General features: G+C 54.2%; 1 protein-coding gene across 1 annotated transcript in view; it reads left to right on the top strand.

Annotated features, from left to right (window-relative positions):
- The window catches only part of LOC122427204, a 47,793-nt gene extending 29,449 nt beyond the window's left edge, over positions 1-18,344 (top strand). The window contains 4 exon segments of the mRNA XM_043446480.1: positions 15,316-15,450; positions 15,914-16,049; positions 16,465-16,629; positions 17,845-18,344. Coding sequence (XP_043302415.1) covers positions 15,316-15,450; positions 15,914-16,049; positions 16,465-16,629; positions 17,845-18,344 — 936 coding nt within the window.
- The last annotated feature ends 2,822 nt before the right edge of the window (positions 18,345-21,166 follow it).

Consider the following 21,166-nt stretch of genomic DNA (forward strand, 5'->3'; position numbering starts at 1 on the left):
AGGGGAAATCTCATGGTTTTGTTCGAGGTGCCGTGGGAATCTGGGCCTCTTCTCGCTTTGATCGTGGAATCCTGTGGTTTTAGTCGAGTTGTGGCTGGAAATTCGTGGTTCCTCTCGAGTTCCTACGGGGACAGCAGTGAACCTCTCGTGGTTTTTCAGGGACGTCAGACCTCCTTTCTAGATGCCAGGGACACCTCTGGTACTTCTTGAGTCGTGGCAGGGGAATTGAGATATCTCTCGAATTGAGGCGGGAAATCCAGAGTCCGGTTCTTGTTGCCACAGGGATCTTGGGCTTCGTGTCGATTTTCAAGGGGAATCCATCGTCGTCTCATGTTGAGGCATGGAAGACCTCTTTGCTCTCAAGTGGGAAATGGGGTGTCAGTCCTCAGGTCGACTTGAGGCGGGAATCTCGAGCTTTTTAGAAGTACTAAAGGGGAGTCAGACCTCCCTTAGTGTTGCGAGTGGAAACTAGGAGTTCCATTCAAGTCGTTTCGATGGAATCAGTCCTTCTGTCGAGCTGAGGCGGAACACAATGTCCTTTCGTCTTCCTAAGGAACCTCGAGGTTCTTCTCGAGTTTATCCAGGTGAGACAAGGCACCGCTTCCAGTGTAATTGGAACATCGGCATTCCTCTCGAGTCAAAGATTGAGAATTGGCCCTTATTTCGAAAGCATATGGGGTACACAGAAGTCTTCTGGCGTTGCTGCGCTGAACTCGGGGTTCCTCTAGTATTTCGACGGTGTTTTTGGGAAATGTCTGGAGTTGCCTAAAAGAAGTCATGCCTCCTGACGTTTTTGATGGGGAATACGGGATGGCTCTATTGCCCATGCCGGAGAATCGGGCCTCATCTCGCAGTGAGCGGGAAGTCTCATGGTTTTTCTCAGTTGCGGTAGGAACCTGAGGTTTCCTCTCGAGATATGACAGGGATGGCCCTTAGAAACTTGTGTTTTGTCAGCGACGTCAGGACTCCTGTCTAGTTGTGAGGGACACCTCGGGATTCTCCTCGAGGCTTGGCAGGGCAATAGGTTCGCCTCTCTAGTTGAGGTGGGAGAACCAGGGTCCCTTTCCAGTGGCTTCAGGGATATTTGGATTCCAATCAATTTTCAAGAGTCGTCAGGCATCTTCTGCTTTTGAAGCATGGAACTTCACATTCCTCTCGAGTTGTCAAAGGGATGTGAGGCTTCCTGTTGAGATGAGGCTGGGAACCAGGGCTTTTTCTAGGGTCTCAACAGGGGATTCTCCATCCCTTCATGTTGTGAGATGGAAGAGGAGCTTGAATTCAAGTCACTGCAGGGAAATCAGGCCTTACCTCAAGTCAGGGGATCTCGGTGTCCATTCCACTTGAGGCAGCACACTCAGGGTCCCTCTCACATACCTATAGCTGAGAGAAGCCTGATGAGGTGCAAATGGAAAGTCAGCATTCCTCTCGAGGTGAAACAAGGGAATCAGCCCTCATCTCGAGATGATTTGGTGTACATGGAGCTGTTTCGATTTGCGGCAGTGACCTCGGGGTTCATCTAGACTTGTGGCAGTGTTTCTGGGGACTCTCTGGAGTTCCATAAGGGACTCCTTTCATGTTTGATGTGGAACGCGGAATTGCTGTGGAGGCAATGCAGGGTAATCAGGCATCATCTGGCTTTGAAGGTAAATCTTCTGGTTTTACTCGAGTTGCGGCAGGAAACTCGTGGTTCTTCTCTAGTTACAACGAAGATGGCAGTGAACTTCTTGTGGTTTGTCAGGGATATCAGGCCTCCTTTCTAGTAGCCAGGGACACTACTTGAGCAGTGGCAGGGGACTCGAGATGCCTTTTGAGTTGAGGCGGGAAATCCAGAGTCCGGTTCCTGTTGCCACAGGGATCTTGGGCTTCGTGTCAATTTTCAAGGGGAATCCATCGTCGTCTCATGTTGAGGCATGGAAGACCTCTTTGCTCTCAAGTGGGAAATGGGGTGTCAGTCCTCATGTCGATTGGAAGCGGCAAACTCGGGCTTTTTCTAGAAGTACAATAGGGGAGTCAGACCTCCCTTAGTGTTGCGAGTGGGAACTCGGAGTTCCATTCAAGTCGTTTCCATGGAACCAGCCCTTCTGTCGAGCTGAGGGGGAATATGATGTCCTTTCGTCTTACAGAAGGAACCTCGGGACTCTTCTCGAGTATCAACAGCTGAGACAAGGCACCGCTTCACCATGAATGGAACATCGGCATTCCTCTCGAGTAGAAGAATGAGAATCGGCCCTCATCTTGAGATTATATGGGGTACACGGAGGTCTTCTGGGGTTGCTGTGCTGACTTCGGGGTTCCTCTAGTCTTTCGACGGTGTTTTCGGGAAATATTTGGAGTTGCCTAAAAGAAGTCATGCTTCCTGACGTGTTTGATGGGGAATATGGGGTGGTTCTGTTGCCAATGCAGAAGAATCGGGGCTCACCTCCCGGTGAGGGGGAAGTCTCATGGTTTTTCTCCAGTTGCAGTGGGAACCTGGGGTATACTTTCGAGTTACGACTGGGATGTTCTTTAAACACTCGTGTTTTCTCATCGACGTCAGGACTCCTGTCTAGTTTCAGGGACAACTCGGGATTCTCCTCGAGTATTGGCAGGGCAATAGGGACGCCTCTCGAGGTGAAGCAGGAGACCCAGGATTCCTTACCAGTTGCCACAGGGATATTGGGATTCCTATTGATTTTCAAGAGGAGTCAGGTATCGTCTCCTTTTGAAGCATGGAACTCCGAGTTCCTCTCGAGTTGTGAACGTGGTGTGAGGCGTACTGACGAGAAGAGGCGGGGAACTAGGGCTTTTTCTAGGGTCTCAACAGGAGATTCAGACATCTCTTCATGTTGTGAGATGAAAGATGAGCCTGCATTCAAGTCAGTGCAGGGAAATCAGGCCTTAGTTCGAGTCAGGGCATCTCAGTATCCATTCCACTTGAGGTAGCACACTCAGGGTCCCTCTCACATACTTATAGCAGATAGAAGCCTCCTCTTGGGGTGCGAGTGGAAAGTCGGCATTCCTCTTGAGGTGAAGCAAGGGAATCGGCCCTCATCTCGAGATGATTTGGGGTACATGGAGCTCTTTCAGGTTGCGGCAGTGGCCTCGGGGTTCCTCTAGACTTGTGATGGTGTTCCTGGGGACTCTCTAGAGTTCCATAAAGGAAGTCAAGCCTCCTTTCGTGTTTGATGTGGAACAAGGAATTGCTCTGGAGGTGATGCAGGGGAATTGGGCCCCATCGCGAGTTGATTTGGGGTACACGGATCTCTTTCATGTTGCTGCGGTGACCTCAGGGTTCCTCTAGGCTTCTGACGGTGTTCTTGGGGACTCTCTGGAGTTCCATAAAGGAAGTCAAGGCTCCTTTCATGTTTGATGTGGAACACGACATTGCTCTGGAGGCAATGCAGGTGAATCGGGCCAAATCTCGTGGTGAGATGGAAGTCTCATGGGTCTTCTCGAGTTGCAGGAGGAACCTGGGGTTTCCTCTTGAGTTACGACGGGGATGTTCTTTCAACAGTCGTGTTTTCTCAGCGACGTCAGGACTCCTGTCTAGTTTCCATGGACACCTCGGGATTCTCCTCGAGTCATAGCAGGGCAGTAGGGATGCCTCTCGAGGTGAGGAGGGAGACCCAGGGTCCCGTTCCAGTTGCCACTGGGATATTGGAATTCCTATCGATTTTCAAATGGCGTCAGGCATCGTCTGTTGTTGAAGCATGCAACTCCGCATTTCTCTTGAGATGTCAAAGGGTGTGAAGTCTCCTATGGAGATGAACTGGGGAACTAGGGCTCTTTCTAGGGTCTCAGCAGGGGATTCAGACATCCCTTCATGTTGGGAGAGGAAACACGGGCTTGCCTTTGAGTCACTGCAGGGAAATCAGGCCTTACCTCGAGTGAGGGGAACTCGGTGTCCATTCCAATTGAGGCAGAAAAATCAGGGGTCCCTCTCACATACCTATAGCTGAGAGAAGCCTCCTCTTGTGGTGCTTGTGGAAAGTTGGCATTCCTCTTAAGTCGAAGCCAGGGAATCAGCTCTCATCTCAAGATGATTTGGGGTACACGGAGCACTTCTCGAGTTGCTGTGCTGAACTCGGTGTTCCTCTAGACTTGTGACGGTGTTCTTGGGGAATCTCTGGAGTTGGCTAACTGAAGTCAAGTCACCTGTCATGTTTGATGGGGAATGCGGGATGGCTCTGGAGCCAATGAAAGGGAATCAGGCTTCATCCCGAGTTGATTTGGGTACACGGAGTTCTTTCGTGTTCCTGCGGTGACCTCAGTGTTCCTCTAGGCTTGTGACAGTGTTCTTGGGGACTCTCTGGAGTTCCATAAAGTAAGTCATGTCTCCTTTTGTGTTTGATGTGGAGCAAGGCATTGCTCTGGAGGCAATGCAGGTGAATCGGGCCTCATCTCACAGTGAGGGGGAAGTCTCATGGGTTTTCTCAAGTTGCGGTAGGAACCTGGGCTCTCCTCTGGAGTTATGACGGGGATGGCCCTTAGACACTTGTGTTTTTTCAGCAACGTCAGGACTCCTGTCTAGTTGCGAGGGACACCTCGGAATTCTCCTCGAGGCTTGGCAGGGCTATAGGAACGCCTCTCGAGGTGAGGCGGGAGACCCAGGGTTCCTTTCCAGTTGCCACAGGGATATTGGGATTCCTATCGATTTTCAAGAAGAGTCAGGCATCATCTCCTTTTGAAGCACTGAACTCTGCGTTCCTCTCGAGTTGTCAAAGGGATGTGAGGACTCCTGTCGAGATGAGATGGGGAACTAGGGCTTTCTCTAGGGTCTGCACAGGGGATTCAGACATCCCTTCATCTTGGGAGATGAAAGACGAGCCTGCATTCAAGTCACTGCAGGGAATTCCGGCCTTATTTCGAGTCAGGGCATCTCGGTGTCCATTCCACTTGAGGCAGAAAGCTCAGGGTCCCTCTCACATACCTAGAGCTGAGAAAAGCCTCCGCTTGAGCTGCTCGTGGAAAGTTGGCATGCCTCTTGATTCGAAGCCAGGGAATCCGCTGTCATCTTGAAATGATTTGGGGTACACGGAGCTTTTCTCGAGTTGCTGTGCTGAACTTGGTGTTCCTCTAGACTTGGTACGGTGTTCTCCGGAAATCTCTGAAGTTGCCTAATTGAAGTCAAGCCACATGTCGTTTTTGATGGAGAACGAGGGATGGCTCCGGAGACCATGCAGGGGATCGGGCCTCATCTCGAGTTGATCTGGAGTACACAGAGCGCTTTCATGTTGCTGCGGGGCCCTAGGGTCCCTCTATACTTGTGAGAGTGTTTTTGGGGACTCTCTTGAGTTCCATCAAGGAAGTCAAGGCTCCTTTCGTGTTTGATGGGGAACACGGACTTGCTCTGCACGCACTGCAGTGGAATCGGGCCTCATCTCGCGGCGAGGGGAAAGTCTCATAGTTTTTCTCCAGTTGCGAAGGGAACCTGATGTTTGTTCCTGAGTTAAGACGAGAATATCCCTTCAAAACTCGTGTTGTATCAGCGACGTCAGGAGTCCTGTCTAGTTACAAGGGACACCTCAGAATTCTCCTCGAGGCTTGGCAGGTCAATAGGGACGCCTCTTGACCTGAGGGGGGGAAACCATCATTCCCTTTGCAGTTGCAACAGGGATTTTGGGATTCTTATCAGTTTTCGGAATCAGGCCTCTTCTTATTTTGAAGCATTGAACTCCGCGTGCCTCTCGACATTTCAAAGGGATATGAGGCCTCATGTCGTGATGAGGCGGGGACCTAGGGGTTTCTCTAGGGTCTCTACAGGGGATTCAGATATCCCTTCATCTTGTGAGATGAAAGGCGAGCCTGCATTCAAGTCACTGCTGGGAAATCCAGCCTTATTTCGAGTCAGGGCATCTCGGTGTCCATTCCACTTGATGCAGCAAACTCAGGCTCCCTCTCACATACCTATATCTGAGAGAAGCCTCCTCTTGAGCTGCTTGTGGAAAGTTGGCATTCCTCTTGAGTCAAATCCAGTGAATCAGCTCTCATCTCGAGATGATTTGGGGTACATGGAGGTTTTCTCGAGTTTCTCTGCTGAACTTGGTGTTCCCCTAGATATGGGACGGAGCGCTCGGTGAATCTCTGGCATTGCCTAAAGGAAGTCAAGCCACTTGCCCTGTTTGATGGGGAATGCAGGATGGCTCTGGAGACCATGCAGGGGAATCGGGCCTCGTCTCGAATTGATTTGAGTCACATTAGCTCTTTCGTGTTGCTGCGGTGGCCTCAGGGTCCCTCTAGACCTGTGACATTGTTCTTGGGGACTATGTGGAGTTTCATCTAGGAAGTCAAGGCTCTTTTCGTGTTTGATGGGGAACACGAACTTGTTCTGCATTCAGTGCAGGGGAATCGGGCCTCACCTCACGGCCAGGGGGAAGTCTCATGGTTTTTATCGAGTTGCTATGGGATCCTAGGGCATATTCTCGAGTTAAGGCGAGGATGGCCCTTCAAAACCCGTGTTGGTTGAGCGGCGACAGGACTCCTCTCTAGTTGTCAGGGACACCTCGGGATTCTCCTTGAGGCCTGGCAGGGCAATAGGGATGCCTCTCGAGGTGAGGCGGGAGACCCAGTTTCACTTTGCAGTTGCCACAGGGATATTGTTATTCCTATCAATTTTCAAGAGGTGTCCGGCATCGTCTCCTTTTGAAGCATTGAACTCCGCATTTCTCTCGAGTTGTCAAAGGGATGTAAGGCCTCCTGTTGAGATGAGGCAGGGAACTAGGGCTTTCTCTAGGGTCTCCACAGGGGATTCAGACATCCCTTCATCTTGTCAGTTTAAAGACGAGCCAGCATTGAAGTCACTGCAGGGAAGTCCGGCCTTATTTCGAGTCAAGGCATCTCGGTGACCATTCCACTTGACACAGCAAACTCAGGGTCCCTCTCACATACCTATAGCTCAGAGAAGCCTCCTCTTGAGGGGCTTGTGTAAAGTTGGGTTTCCTCTTGCTTCGAAGACAGGGAAGCAGCTCTCATCTCGAGATGATTTGGGGTACACGGAACTTTTCTCGAGTTGCTGTGCTGAACTTTGTGTTCCTCTAGATATGGGACGGTGCTCTCTGGGAATCTCTGGAGTTGCCTAAAGGAAGTCAAGCCACTTGTCGTGTTTGATGGGGAAAGCGGGTTGGCTCTGGAGCCAATGTAGGGGAATCTGGCCTCATCTCGAGTTCATTTGGGGTACACCAAGCTCTTTTTTGTTGCTGCGGTGACTTCAGGGATCCTCTAGACTTGTGACAGCGTTCATGGGGACTCTCTGGAGTTCCATCAAGGAAGTCAAGGCTCCTTTCGTGTTTTAAGGGCCCACGGACTTGCTCTGCAAGCAATGCCATTGAATAGGTCCTCATCTCGCGGCGAGGGACCAGACTCATTGTTTTTCTCGAGTTGCGGCGGGAACCTCTGTTATGTTTTCAAGTTATGACGGGGATGGACCTTCAAAACTCATGTTGGTTCAGCGATGTCTGGACTCCTGTCTAATTGCGAGGGACACCTGGGTATTCTTCTCGAGGCTTGGCCGGGAAATAGGGACGTCTCTTGAGGTGAGGCGGGAGACCCAGGCTCCCTTCCCAGTTTACACAGGGATATTAAGATTCCTGTGAATTTTCAAGAGGAGTCAGGCATCGTCTCCTTTTGAAGCATTGAACTCCACGTGCCTCTCGAGTTGTCAAAGGAACGTGAGGCCTCCTGTAGAGATGAGGGGGGGAACTAGGGCTTTCTCTAGGGTCTCCACAGGGGATTCAGACATCCCTTCATCTTGTGAGCTGAAAGACGAGACTGCCTTCAAGTCACTGCAGGGAAATCCAGCCTTATTTCGAGTCAGGGCATCTCGGTGTCCATTCCACTTCAGGAAACAAATTCAGAGTCCCTCTCCCATACCTATAGCTGAGAGAAGCCTTGTGTTGTGGTGCTTTTGGAAAGTTTGTATTCCTCTTGATTTGAAGCCAGGAAATCAGCTCTCATCTCGAGATGATTTGGGGTACACGGAGCTTTTCTGGAGTTCCTGTGCTGAACTTGGTGTTCCTCTAGACTTGGGACGGTGTTCTCAGGGAATCTCTGGAGTTGGCTAAAGGAAGTCGAGCCACTTGTCCTGTTTGATGGGGAATGTGGGATGGCTCTGGAGCCAAAGCAGGGGAATTGGGCCTCATGTCGAGTTGATTTGTAGTACAAAGAGCTCTTATGTGTTGCTGCGGTGGCCTCAGGGTCCCTCTAGACTTGCGACAGTCTTTTGGGGACTATGTGGAATTTCATCTAGGAAGTCAAGGCTCCTTTCGTGTTTAATGGGGAACTCAGATGTGGTCTGCATGCAATGCAGTGGAATCGGGCCTCATCTCGAGTTGACTTAGGGTACACGGTGCTCTTTGGTGTTGCTGCGGGGACCTCAGGGTCCCGCTAGACTTGTGACAGTGTTCTTGGGAACTTTCTGGAGGTCCATCAAGCAAGTCAAGGTTCCTTTCGTGTTTGATGAGGAACACGGACTTGCTCTGCACGCAGCATTGCAATCGGGCTTCATCTCGCGGCGATGGGGAAGTCTCATGGTTTTTCTTGAGTTGCAGCGGGAATCTGGGGTATGTTCTCATGTTAGAGCGGGGATGGCCCTTCAAAACTCGTGTTGGTTCAGCGAAATCAGAACTCCTGTCTAGTTGCCACAAAACCTCGGGATTCTCCTCGAGGCTTGGCAGGGCTATAGGGACTGCTCTCGAGGCGAAGCGGGTGACCCTGTTTCCCTTTGCCGTTGCCACAGGGATATTGTTATTCCTTTCAATTTTCAAGAGGTGTCAGGCATCGTCGCCTTTTGAAGCATGGAACTCCGCGTTCCTCTCAACTGTCAAAGGGATGTAAGGACTCCTGTCGAAATGATGCGGGGAACTACGGCTTATTCTACGGTTTCCACAGGGGATTCAGACATCTCTTCATCTTGTGAGATGAAAGACGAGCCTGCATTCAAGTGACTGCCCAGAAATCCGGCCTTATTTCGAGTCAGGGCATCTTGGTGTCGAATCCAGTTGAGGCAGCAAACTCAGGGTCCCTCTCACATACCTAGAGCTGAGAAAAGCGTCTGCTTGAGATGCTTGGGAAAAGTTGGCTTTCCTCTTGAGTCGAAGCCAGGGAATCAGCTCTCATCTCGAAATGATTTCGGGCGCACGGAGCTTTTCTCGAGTTGCTTTGCTGAACTTGGTGTTCCTCTAGACTTGTGACGGTATTCTCCGGGTATCTCCGGAGTTGCCTAAAGGAATTCAAGCCACTTGTCGTGTTTGATGGGGAACGCGGGATGGCTCTGGAGACAATGCACGGGAATCGGGCCTCATCTCGAGTTGATTTGGAGTACACGGAGCTCTTTCCTGTTGCCCCAGGGACCTCAGGGTCCCTCTAGACTTGTGACAGTGTTCCTGGGGACTCTCTGGGGTTCCATAAAGGAAGTAGGCTCCTTTCGTGTTTGATGGGGAACTCGGATGTGGTCTGCATGCAATGCAACGGAATCGGGCCTCATCTCGCGGTGAGGGCGAAGTCTCATGTTTTTTCTCGAGTTGCGGTGGGAACCTGGGGTATATTCTCGAGTTACGACGGGGATGGCCCTTCAAAACACGTGTTTGTTCATTGACGTCAGGACTCCTGCCTAGTTGCGAGAGACACCTCTGGATTCTCCTCGAGGCTTGAAAGGGCAATACGAACACCTCTCGAGGTGAGGCGGCAGCCCCAGGGTCCCTTTCCTATTTCCACTGGGATACTGGGATTCCTGTCAATTTTCAAGAGGAGTCAGGCATCGTCTTCTTTTGAATCTTTGAACTCCACGTTCCTCTTGAGTTGTCAAAAGGATGTGAGGCCTCCTGTCGAGATGGGGGTGGAATAGGGCTTTCTCTAGTGTCTGCCCTGGGGATTCATACATCCCTTCATCTTGTGAGATGAAAACCAGCTTGCATTCACATCACTTCAGGGAATTCCGGCCTTATTTCGAGTCAGGGCATCTCGGTGTCGATTCCATTTGAGGCCGCAAATTCAGCGTCCCTCTCACATACCTATAGCTGAGAGAAGCCTTGTGTTGTGGTGCTTTTGGAAAGTTTGTATTCCTCTTGATTTGAAGCCAGGAAATCAGCTCTCATCTCGAGATGATTTGGGGTACATGGACCTCTTTGGTGTTGCTACAGTGACCTCAGGTTCCCTGTAGACTTGAGACAGTGCTCTTGGGGTTTCTCTGGAGTGCCATCAAGGAAATCAAGTCTCATTTTGTGTTTGATGTGGAACACGGATTTGCTCTGCCCGCAATGCAGCAGCATCCGGCCTCATCTCGCGGCGAGCGGACAGTCTCATGGTTTTTCTCGAGTTGCGGCGGGAACCTGGGGAATATTCTCGAGTTACGACGGGGATGGCCCTTCAAAACACGTGTTTGTTCAGCGACCTACAGACTCCTGCCTAGTTTGATGGTCACCTCGGGATTCTCCTCGAGGCTTGAAAGGGCAATAGGAACACCTCTCGAGGTGAGGCAGTAGACCCAGTGTCCCTTTCCTGTTGCCCCTGGGATACTGGGATTACTGTCAATTTTCAAGAGGTGTCATGCAATATGTCCCTTTGAATCATTGAACTCCGCGGTCCTCTCGAGATGTCAAAGGGATGTGAGGCCTGCTGTCAAGATTGGGCAGGGAGCTAGGGCTTTCTCTAGTGTCTCCCCAGGGGATTCAGACATCCTTCATCTTGTGAGCTGAAAACCAGCTTGCATTCAAGTCATAGCAGGGAATTCCGGCCTTATTTCGAGTCAGGGCATCTCGGTGTCCATTCCACTTGAGGCCGCAAATTCCGGGTCCTTATCACATAGGTATAGCTGAGGGAAGACTCTTCTTGTGGGGCTTGTGGAAACTTGGCATTCCTCTTGATTTGAAGCCAGGAAATCAGCTCTCATCTCGAGATGATTTGGGAGACATGGAGTGCTTTCGTGTTACTGCAGTGACGTCAGGATCCCTCTAGATTTGAGACAGTGTTCTTGGGGTTTCTCTGTAATGTCATCAAGGAAATCAAGGCTCCTTTCGTGTTTGATGTGGAACACGGAATTGATCTGCAGGCAATGCAGAGAAATCGGGCCTCATCTCGCTGCGAGGAAGAAGTCTCACGGTTTTTCTCGAGTTGCAGCGGGAATCTGGGGTATATTCTCGAGATACGATGGGGATGAACCTTCAAAACACGTGTTTGTTCAGCGACGTCAGGACTCCTGTCTAGTTGCGAGGGACACCTAGGGATTCTCCTCCAGGCTTGGCAGGCCAATTGGGACGTCTCTCCAGGTGAGGCATGAGACCCAGGGTCCCTTTCCACGTGCCACAGGGATACTGGGATTCCTATCAATTTTCAAGAGCAGTCAGGCATCGTCTCCTTTTTGAAGCATTGATCTCCATGTACCTCTCGATTTTTCAAAGGATGTGAGGCCTCCGGTCTGGATTAGCCGGGGAACTAGGTCTTTCTCTATGGTCTCCATAGGGGATTCAGACATCCCTTCAACTTGGGAGATTCAAGACAAGCCTGCATTCAAGTCACTGCAGGGATATCCGGCCTTATTTCGAGTCAGGGCATCTCGGTATCCATTCCACTTGAGGCCACAAACTCAGGGGCCCTCTCACATACCCACAGCTGAGAGATGCCTCCTCTTGAGTTGCTTGTGGAAAGTTGGTATTCCCCTTGAGTCGAAGCCAGGGACTAAGCTCTCATCTCGAGTTGATTTCGGGTACACGGAGCTCTTTCGTGTGGCTGCAGTGACCTCAGCATCCCTCTAGACTTGCGACAGTTTTCCTGGGGTTTCTCTGGATTGCCATGAAGGAAATCAAGGCTCCTTTCGTGTTTGACGTGGAGCAAAGTATTGCTCTGCATGCAATGCCGCGGAATTGGGCCTCATCTCGCGGCGAGGGGGAAGTCTCATGGTTTTTCTCGAGTTGCGGCGGGAACCTGGGGTATATTCTCGAGTAACGACGGGGATGGCCCTTCAAAACACGTGTTTGCTCAGCGACGTCAGAACTCCTGCCTAGTTGCGAGGGACACCTCGGGATTCTCCTCGAGGCTTGAAAGGTCAATAGGAACACCTCTCAAGGTGAGGCGGCAGACCCAGTGTCCCTTTCCTGTTGCCACTGGGATACTGGGATTCCTATCAATTTCAAGAGGAGTCAGGCATCGTCCCGTTTGAATCATTCAACTCCACTTTCCTCTCGAGTTGTCAAAGGGATGTGAGGCCTCCTGTCGAGATGGGGCAGGGAGCTAGGGCTTTCTCTCGTGTCTCTCCAGGGGATTCAGACATCCCTTCATCTTGTGAGAAGAAAACCAGCTTGCATTCAAGTCACTGCAGTGAATTCCAGCCTTATTTCGAGTCAGGGCATCTCGGTGTCGATTCCATTTGAGTTCGCAAGTTCCGGGTCCCTCTCACATACATATAGCTGAGAGAAGCCTCCTCTTGTGGTTCTTGTGGAAAGATGGCATTCCTCTTGATTTGACGCCAGGAAATCAGCTCTCATCTCGAGATGATTTGGGTTACATGGAGCTCTTTCGTGTGGCTGCAGTGACCTCAGGATCCCTCTAGACTTGAGACAGTGTTCTTGGGGATTCTCTGGAGTGCCATCAAGCAAATCAAGGCTCCTTCGTGTTTGATGTGGAACACGGAGTTGCTCTGCACGCAGTGCAGGGGAATCGGGCCTCATCTCGCGGCGAGGGGGAAGTCTCATGGTTTTTCTCGCGTTGCCGCAGGAACCTGGGGTGTATTCTCGAGTTACGAAGGGGATGACCCTGCAAAACACTTGTTTGCTCAGCGACATCAGGACTCCTATCTAGTTGCGAGGGACACCTCGGGATTCTCCTCGAGGCTTGGCAGGGCAATTGGGACGCCTCTCCAGGTGAGGCGGGAGACCCAGGGTCCCTTTCCACATGCCACAGGGATACTGGGATTCCTATCAATTTTCAAGAGCAGTCACGCATCGTCTTCTTTTGAAGATTTGATCTCCGGGCACTTCTTAACAGCACAGACACGGGGCTGCCCTGGAGTCTGATTCAACTCGTCTGGGCAGAGCCTGGGGTGAGGGTGTAAGGTTCCCAAGTCCTGAGCCGCGGATCTAAACTGTGAGCCAACCTGGGTGGGTGCGTGCCCTGCCCACAGGGAGGCAGGCGGGCCGGTGCCCACAGGTGTGTGTGGCTCACCCCAGAAGCAAAGCAAGCAAGTAGCCACCTGGCCAATCTGCGTGCCCATCACACCTGCAAAGTGTTTACGAAGCGTCCTGCTAGGAACTCTGGCTATTTCTGTCCCTCACACTGGAGAACGGAACATGGAGAGAGAACACAAACGCAAACAGGTGGAGAGGCCGAGTCAGGGGCCTGGCTCCGGGCGTCAAGGGCCCCGGGGCCCCTGCGGCTCACCTGCACGCCCAGGCCCGGCCTGCCCGCCCCTAGCCAGGGCATACTCAGGAGGGGGGCAGCTGCAGCCGGGAAGGGAATTTTAAATTCTCTGCTGCAGCATGAAACAGGCAGCTCAGCCCCTGATCGTGTTTATTCTTTGCTTCTCTAGGACACACTTATGCATAGCCGAGAAGATTTAAAATGTTTATGCATTATGCGGGCCAGCATAAAACAAGCCAAAGCTCTGCTATCACCGGGTGCTCAGACTCATAATAAGCCGCTCCTCAAGGAATTAACAAAGAGAGAGAAGCTCACCGATGCCGCGGGCACTTCAGGGAGGAGTGGAAGGGGAGAGGCGGCCTGGGCCCGCGTCCATGGGACTCCCCGTCCAGAGCTGACCTCCAGGCCAGAGGCTGCAGCCTGCCCCTCTGCCCCTCAACACCCGGGCTCTGGGATGGCAGAGAAGCCCTGCGTTAGCCACTGCTTTCCCAGACAGCATCTCGTCTGAGACCCACCCCGCCTGCACTCTATTTTATAGACAAATAGCTGAGGCTCCAGGGGCAGAGGAGGCCTCCCCAAGGTCACATCCTGAGTGTCAGGGCCAGTCACACCAGCGACTCAAGCCCTGCCCTTCTGCTCCCTAGCCACCTCCGAGCCTCCTTTGTAAGGTTGACGCCTAGATGGCAGCCTGGACCCCTGGGAACCAGGCAGGAAACCCGAGAGGGGAGATCTGACCCTCATCACTCAGAGAAGAAACACTCTGGGTCTGCAATGCCCCAGATGGCAGCATCAGACAGGAACAGGCTGGAGAGGTAGTGAGGTCCCCATCATCGTCAGGGTCCAAGGAAGCAGTAGAGTGCAGACTCTGATGTCAGATAGAACCCTGAGGACCAGCTCTGCACCCACTGGGAGACCTTCCTGGAGGCCCCTCACCCATCCCTGCCTCAGCTTCCTTGGCTGTGAAATGGGTATAGGTATATGACAGCTACCAGGTAAAGAATGGGAGGATTGGGTGAGCTAATAGCTTTGTGGTTGTGGACACCCATCACAGCCTGGCCCTGGGCAGCCCTCCCTCATCAATCCTCCCCTCCCCACAAGCCCCTGCTGAGGAGGCCTCTCCACATCAGAGGTGATGATGGAAGCCGAAATTTAACTCAATGCCCTAAACCAACAGAGGAGATGCTGTCATTCCTGGTTTCGTGAATGTTGCTGTTTGGTTCTGCACTGTGGAATGCACAGGTGCGGAGCTCAGAGGCTCTCCTGGGGACCTGGCAGGCTTGGACAGGAGGTGGTCACAGGAGAAAGGAGACTTGGCCGGGCCCTCAGGGGTCAGATCCCAGCCCTGCAGCCTCTGGAGCTGGGCTCCTCGTCATCCACACCCGCCTGGCCCCTATCCACCCCTCCCGCCTCCTGGAGGGAAGGGGCCAGCTATGCCGTGGACGGTCCCCGTGGCCTGGAGTCCAGAAGGGGGATGCCTTCCTAGAGGCCGCACCTCTGTCACCATGGTCTCCCCAGGGCCTCTTCCTTGCCTCTCTGGTCTCTCAAAAGTGGTTGAAAGGGTTAGTCCAGGAGGCTGAATCTAGGAAAGAGCGTGGTCCAGCCTCATCCACCCTACCTTGCTCCTCCAAGTCCCCAGCTCTGGCAAACAGTAAGCACCAATGCTGGAATATTTAGGATGCTGCTTTGGGGTTACTGTAGGTGTGTTGGAGCCTACCAGATGCTGTCGGGGTAAGGATGGAGGCAGGAGGGGACACCTGTACTCACAGCCTACAGGACGGGCTGGGCACTAGACGGCAGGAGAAACAGGAGTCCCTGGAGGAGGGCATGGCAACCCACTCTAGTATTCTTGCCTGAAGAATCCCATGGACAGAGGAACCTGGCGGGCTACGGTCCATGGGGTGGCACAGAGCTGGACACGACTGAGTGACACACGCAGTGTATTTGAAGGGGCAGCTCAGGGCCCAGGGCCCCCTCCCTGCTGACTCCCAGAGCCCCAGCCTGCCCTTCTCCTCTCGCATCACTGCTGCTCCACCTTCTCTCCCTGACCTGGGGAAGCTGGGGGCCCAGGCCGGCTGCTCAGGCTTCTTCCCTCTCCGTCTCACGATCACGTCCAGTTCTGAGGCAGTGAGAGCATGGGTCCTAACTACTGGACCACCGGGGGATCTCCTGTGGCTTTAAATGCCACCATCTCCCAGGAGTCTGTCTGTCTTCAGCCTGGAGCCCCCCACCTCAAGCCAAGACTCTAGCTAACTCTCCTCTGCACCTCTTCCCCGGCCTATCTGAAGGCATCACCGGTCCAGAATTAGACTCTTGAGCCCCTAGCCCCAAGTTGCTCCTATCAGTATATGGGGCTTCCTTTCCTCCAGTGGCTCAGGCCAGAAACTGCGAGTCTTCCCGTTGCTCCCCTCCCCTTCCCCCACCAGCCCCTCCATCGGCAGAGCCTGTGGGCTCCATCTTCAAGACACATGTAGAAGCAGCACTTCTCTCCGCTGAGCCCCCAGCCCCTCTGCCCTGGATTGCTGCCCTGGCCGCCTTGTGGTCTGAGTGGCGGCCCCTACCCCTCACCTGTCTGCTCTGCAACCACCAGACCCACCTGGCTAACTGCCAGTCAGGGGTGGTCAGTCCTCTCCTGCCCCCCGGGGGCCCTCCCCTCTTCTCCACAACTCTCACCCCTGGCCCACAGCAACACCCCAAAGCGCCTCTGCACAGCCCACCGCCTGCTGGTACTAAGTGTGAGGCCAGGCCAGTGCTGTGGACACCAGTGCAGTGCTGTGCCTCCAGCCACTCACCCTGGAGGCCTTCAGGGAGGAGGTGTCCTGGTGGACAGGACAGACTGCCCGGGGTGGGGGCACAGCCATTCTGTCATCCAAATCTGAGGCTCCTGCAAGGCTGCCTCGGACCTGTCCAAGGTGCTGAGTGCAGTGGGCCCCGAGCCAGCCCCTCTGGCCTCATACCCTGCTCAGAGCCAGTCCACCTGGGTCTGTGATTCTGGAAGCAACTGCTTTGGTGCTGAGCTAGGAAGGCACTTCCCACTGACAAAGCGGTTCACAGGAGGACCTGACAAAGAGGTTCACAAAGGTTCATGACCTCTTTATCCACAAGGATGGCAGAACAGGCTCAACTGTTTCCATTTTTCAGATGGGGAAACTGAGGCTCAGGGAATCCAGAACCCAGACCACGCTCTCCCAGGTGAAGGAAGCACCTCTGACCCAGGTCTGCTGGCTCCTGTCCCTGGCCTGGGAGAAGCCGAGTGTGTGCGGTACACAGCTGTGGCGGAGCCTGGCGCACAGCAGATGCCCCAGGGTACTTATCAGGGGAGGAGAGTCATTGTCCAGGGGCCCCTAGCAGGAGGGTGGGCACGGGGGCGCTCCTGTGGCCATCAGTTCAGGGCAGGCCTCTCTGGGTCTGCATTCTCACCAGGAAAACAGGCTGAGTGGTGTTGCCCCTCACAGGGGTGTGGGGGGAGGACCTAAGAACTCACGCTCAGAGCCTTGTATGGGTTCATCCATCACCTCCTCCCAGGCCCTCCCCCTGAGTCCTGCCTTGTCTCCAAGGAGCTGCCCAGTTGGTCCTGTGTCCCCAGAGGCTTATCTATACTCAGGGAGGACCCATGGTTGCATCGTTGAGTTCAGTATCCCCAGAGCTAAGCACTTTGCTGAAGGAAGGAAGGGGGCAAGGGGGAAGGGTCTCTCCTAGCAGCTCATAGAAGGTGTGGGCTTGGAGTGGCGGCTTGGGCTGCTGCCTGGGACCATGGATGGATGGGCCTCACGGGTGCAGAGGCCCCCACCCAGGGGCACAGTGCTGCGTCCATACACACGTGATATCTGAGAGCGGACCCCTGGATTTCACCAGACCCCCACCTCCTGGGAATCCATGTGTGAGTCAGCGATCAGCCATGTCCCCATTTCTCCTGGAATGTGCTCCTGGAGTGAGGGGGAAGGGGGTGTCCCACGGACACAGCACCAGCCCAGCTTCCAACCGGATCCTTCTCCCTGGTGAAGCTGGTCAAGCTGGTCAGCCCCCTGGGTCCCAGATCCCCGTGCCCAGGCAGGGCTCCCCCCTCCCCCCATCTGTTGACACAAGGCCGGCTCTGGCCCCTCCATGCTGGCCCTGCTGAGTCCTCCTTCGAATTCACCCTCACCTGGCTCTGTCCCCCTCCCCCGCAGTCCATCCTCTGCCCAGGCCCAGGATCGACTTTCCACTGAGTCATCAGGTCACCCCTGCTCTCTGGGGATGACCCCAGGTCCACAGCAGGCTCTGCGAGCTCCCCGCAAAGCTATCCAAACTCCTCCCCTTCTGAAACTTTCTGCCCAAATAGTATGTAGTGGCTATATTCTAACACACCCCTCCGGGCCTTTCTGCCTCTCACAGCTCCTTAGCGCTGTCCCTGGAAATTAGTCTCCCTCTCCGGTACCCCTCCCCCTCTCTGTCTCCACGTCGCCCCCCTTGGCCCCTCTGGCTCAGCGGGGGTGGCTGCGGGAGTCGCTTATCTCTGGCCGCTCCGATCCCTGCCCGCAGGCCCCGCCGCGCCCCAGGAGCCCCCGTTCCCGGACATCTACGGCGGGGACGCGCAGCTGTGGGAGGCGCACTTCCGCGGCATCGGGCGCGCCTACCGCGCGCTGGGCAAGGAGAACGACTTCGCCATCCGCGTGCTCACGGAGGACTTCACGCTGCCCTTCCCGTTCGCCTGGCCGCCGGGGCCTGACCCGGCTCGCGGGCCGCTCTTCTACGACCCGCACGACCGCACGGGCTTCGACTTCCTGCTGCGGGGCCCGGGCGCGCCGCCCCCCGAGCTGCTGCGGCCCCTGCACAGCACGGCGCAGGCGGCGCTGCGCAAGCGGCGCCTGGAGCAGCTGGCGCTGAGCTACGCGCACGCGGGCGCCGGCCCCCCGGCCCGGCCTGGTGCTGCTGGCGCCCGCGCCCGCCGCAGCGGGCAGCGCCTTCCCTGGGCCCGAGGCTGCTTCCCCCAGCGGGAGCGCCCCCTGGCTGGGCTAGCGCAGTCCCGAGATTGTCAATAAAGCGTGCAGTGCCTCTGCTTCTCCCGCCCCGAGGCTCTTTGCCAGACACACCTGGGTGGGCGTCTGGTGCCAGCAGAGCCCCGGGGGCCGGGTCCGCGGTGTTGTGGGATGTCCACTTTGTCCCAAGTGGCTAATGAATCAAGGCGGGAAGTCAGAGTGGCAGCCTTGATGGGCTGGCTAGGCCGGGAGCAGCTGTGAGGGGGAGAGGACCTGGGATAGTAGGGAGGTGGGTGGCCCTCGTGGCGGGGAGAGGACCTAGGATAGTGGGGGGTGGGGTGGGTGGCCCTCGCGGCGGGGAGAGGACCTGGGATAGTGGGGCGGGGGGTGGCCCTCTGGGACCCTGGTCACAGCCTCTTGGTGGGCATTAGCGCCCCCATGCTGCAGGTGAGGACCCTGGGTCCCAGCGCTCCCGGGAGCACCTTCGATTTGCTTCCCTTGTGACTGCAAGTTCAGCAGGGGTCCTGTCTTCCAGGACAGAGGGGCATCAGGGTCGGGTGAGGGGCGCGGATGGAGAGATGGGAGGGAAGGAGCACAGGGCAGGAGGGGGCGGGGAGGATGTGATGGGAAAACAGGAGCCAGGACACAAGCATCACACGGGGAGCCCAGTCCCCAGGCCGCTGCTTTCCTGCCAGCCCTCTGTGCTGTCTCTGCAGAGAAGAGGGTCCTCCTGCCCCCCACTCCCACCCCCACCCCTCTTATGGGGCTGAGAGATCGGCTGAGGCCGTTGGTGACCTGGCCTCCATCCTGGGTGTCTCCCTCTGTAGGTGAGAAGCCCTGTCAGAGGCCAGTCTATCGTGGACTCCTGGTGCCGGCAGAGCCGCTGGACGCGGGGCCCGGGTGACCTTCTTCTCCCACCTGCCGGCCAAGGCTCAGCTTTCCTCTTGTTGGGGGCTTGGATCCGAGGCGTGCAGGAGGCAGGGGGCTGGAGGGTGCATTCTTACTCAAGTACAGATGGAATCGGAGCTTTTTTTTTTATCCCTTTCTTCTAATCCGGGAGTTATTTATAGCTTCCTGGTGGTGGGCAGAGATGGTTTTTCCAAAGTCTTGCTTGGTGTGCAGGAGAACCAGTGACAAGAAATGCTCAGCTCTGGAGGACAGGGGCTCAGCCTCTGCAAGAGGGGTTCTTAGCTTCTCCCTTCTCTGGTGGGGACCCCACAAGACCCCTGACCCTGCTCCAGATTCCTTTCCACTTGTGGTCCCATCTCTCCAATTTTATAGACATGTGCGGTGGTTACACCACAATCCTCATGCGTGTGAATCCTGACAGGGTAACAGAAATGATTCTGTTAAAGGATTCTATCAATATCCCTGTGTTGAATACTAATTGTTCGGGTTTCCCCAGAAGCAGGCCCTAAACGTGGATTTGAGTGCAGGTGACTGATGCGGGAGGTGACCCTTGGAAACATAGGTAGGGGAGTGAGGAGGTGAGAGAGAGAAGGGAAGGAAGCCAGTGGGGGGCGGCTATGCAGCTAGGTAAGCCTGCAGGTGTATGGAAGCCCCTCTGGGAACCCTGGGAGACCGCATGGGGACTGCCGCAATGCCAGCCCGCCTCCAGGACGGGGAAGCCAGTGTTTAAACTCTGCCTCCCTTGTGCTGTGGGGACCGAGCCTGCAATTCACCCAAAAACAGCATACATGGGGAGGAACTGTTTAGAAACTTTTATAAGGTGCCAGAGTAGCTTTATAACTGTAAAGTGTGATAAGAACTTGGAGTTTATATTTAGTATATTCCTTAAATAGAAATTTGCCTAGAAATGTTTTTTAATGTAGTTTATGGCAATGGCAACCCACTCCAGTACTGTTGCCTGGAAAATCCCATGGGTGGAGGAGCCTGGTGGGCTGCAGTTCATGGGGTCACAAAGAGTTGGACATGACTGAGCAACTTCCCTTTCACTTTTCACTTTCATGCATTGGTGAAGGAAATGGCAACCCACTTCAGTGTTCTTGCCTGGAGAATTCCAGGGAAGGAGGAACCTGGTAGGCTGCCATCTATGGGGTCGCACAGGGTCGGACATGACTGACGTGACTTAGCAGCAGCAGCATGGAGGTATTGGGGCTTCCCAGGTGGCGCTAGTGGTAAAGAACCTGCCTGCCAATGCAGGAGACATAAGAGATGCGGGTTTGATTCCTGGGTCCAGAAGATCCCCTGGAGGAGAACATGGCAACCCACTCTAGTATTCTTGCCTGGAGAATCCCATCGACAGAGGAGCATGGTGGGCTACAGTCTATGGGGTCGCAAAGAGTCGGACACCACTGAGCGACTTAGCATGGAAGTATCTGTCTATGACATGTTGGAAATAAAAACGTGGCCCTTTACCACCTCTAGTCTGAGAAGTACTGACCAAAGGGAGAAAGATAAGTAACCAAATAAGTAACCTACTAAAGAAACAAACATGACTAAAAAAATAAAAACAGCAGTAAGTACTATGAAGAAAATGAGTAAAGACAGGTCCTATTTCAAACAAAGTGGTCATGAGGGCCTCTTGGAGGAGGTGACATCTGAGGTTGGAAGAGTGAGGAGGACCCGTCACTTGAACTTTTGGAGAGGGGGCTCCAGGCAGAGGGGACAGACTGTGCAAAGGCTGAGCAATTAAAAATAAAGCTTCAAAGGTCACAGGACTGGAAGCAGCGGGTGCAAGGCCAGAGCACAATGAGCAAGAAGAGACTCTCTTTGTCTGATAAATAGCCTTCCATTTATGGGGAAGACTCTTTCCCCACAAGACTCTAGGATCCCAAAGCCCTTTCATGCTTACTGCATCTTTTCATCCGCCCTGTAGTTCCATGAGGTCAGTGGGTGGAAGAGGGCCCTGGGGCCTAGAGAGG

This window comes from Cervus canadensis, chromosome 25 (assembly GCF_019320065.1).
Source record: "Cervus canadensis isolate Bull #8, Minnesota chromosome 25, ASM1932006v1, whole genome shotgun sequence".
Taxonomy (NCBI): Eukaryota; Metazoa; Chordata; class Mammalia; order Artiodactyla; family Cervidae; genus Cervus; species Cervus canadensis.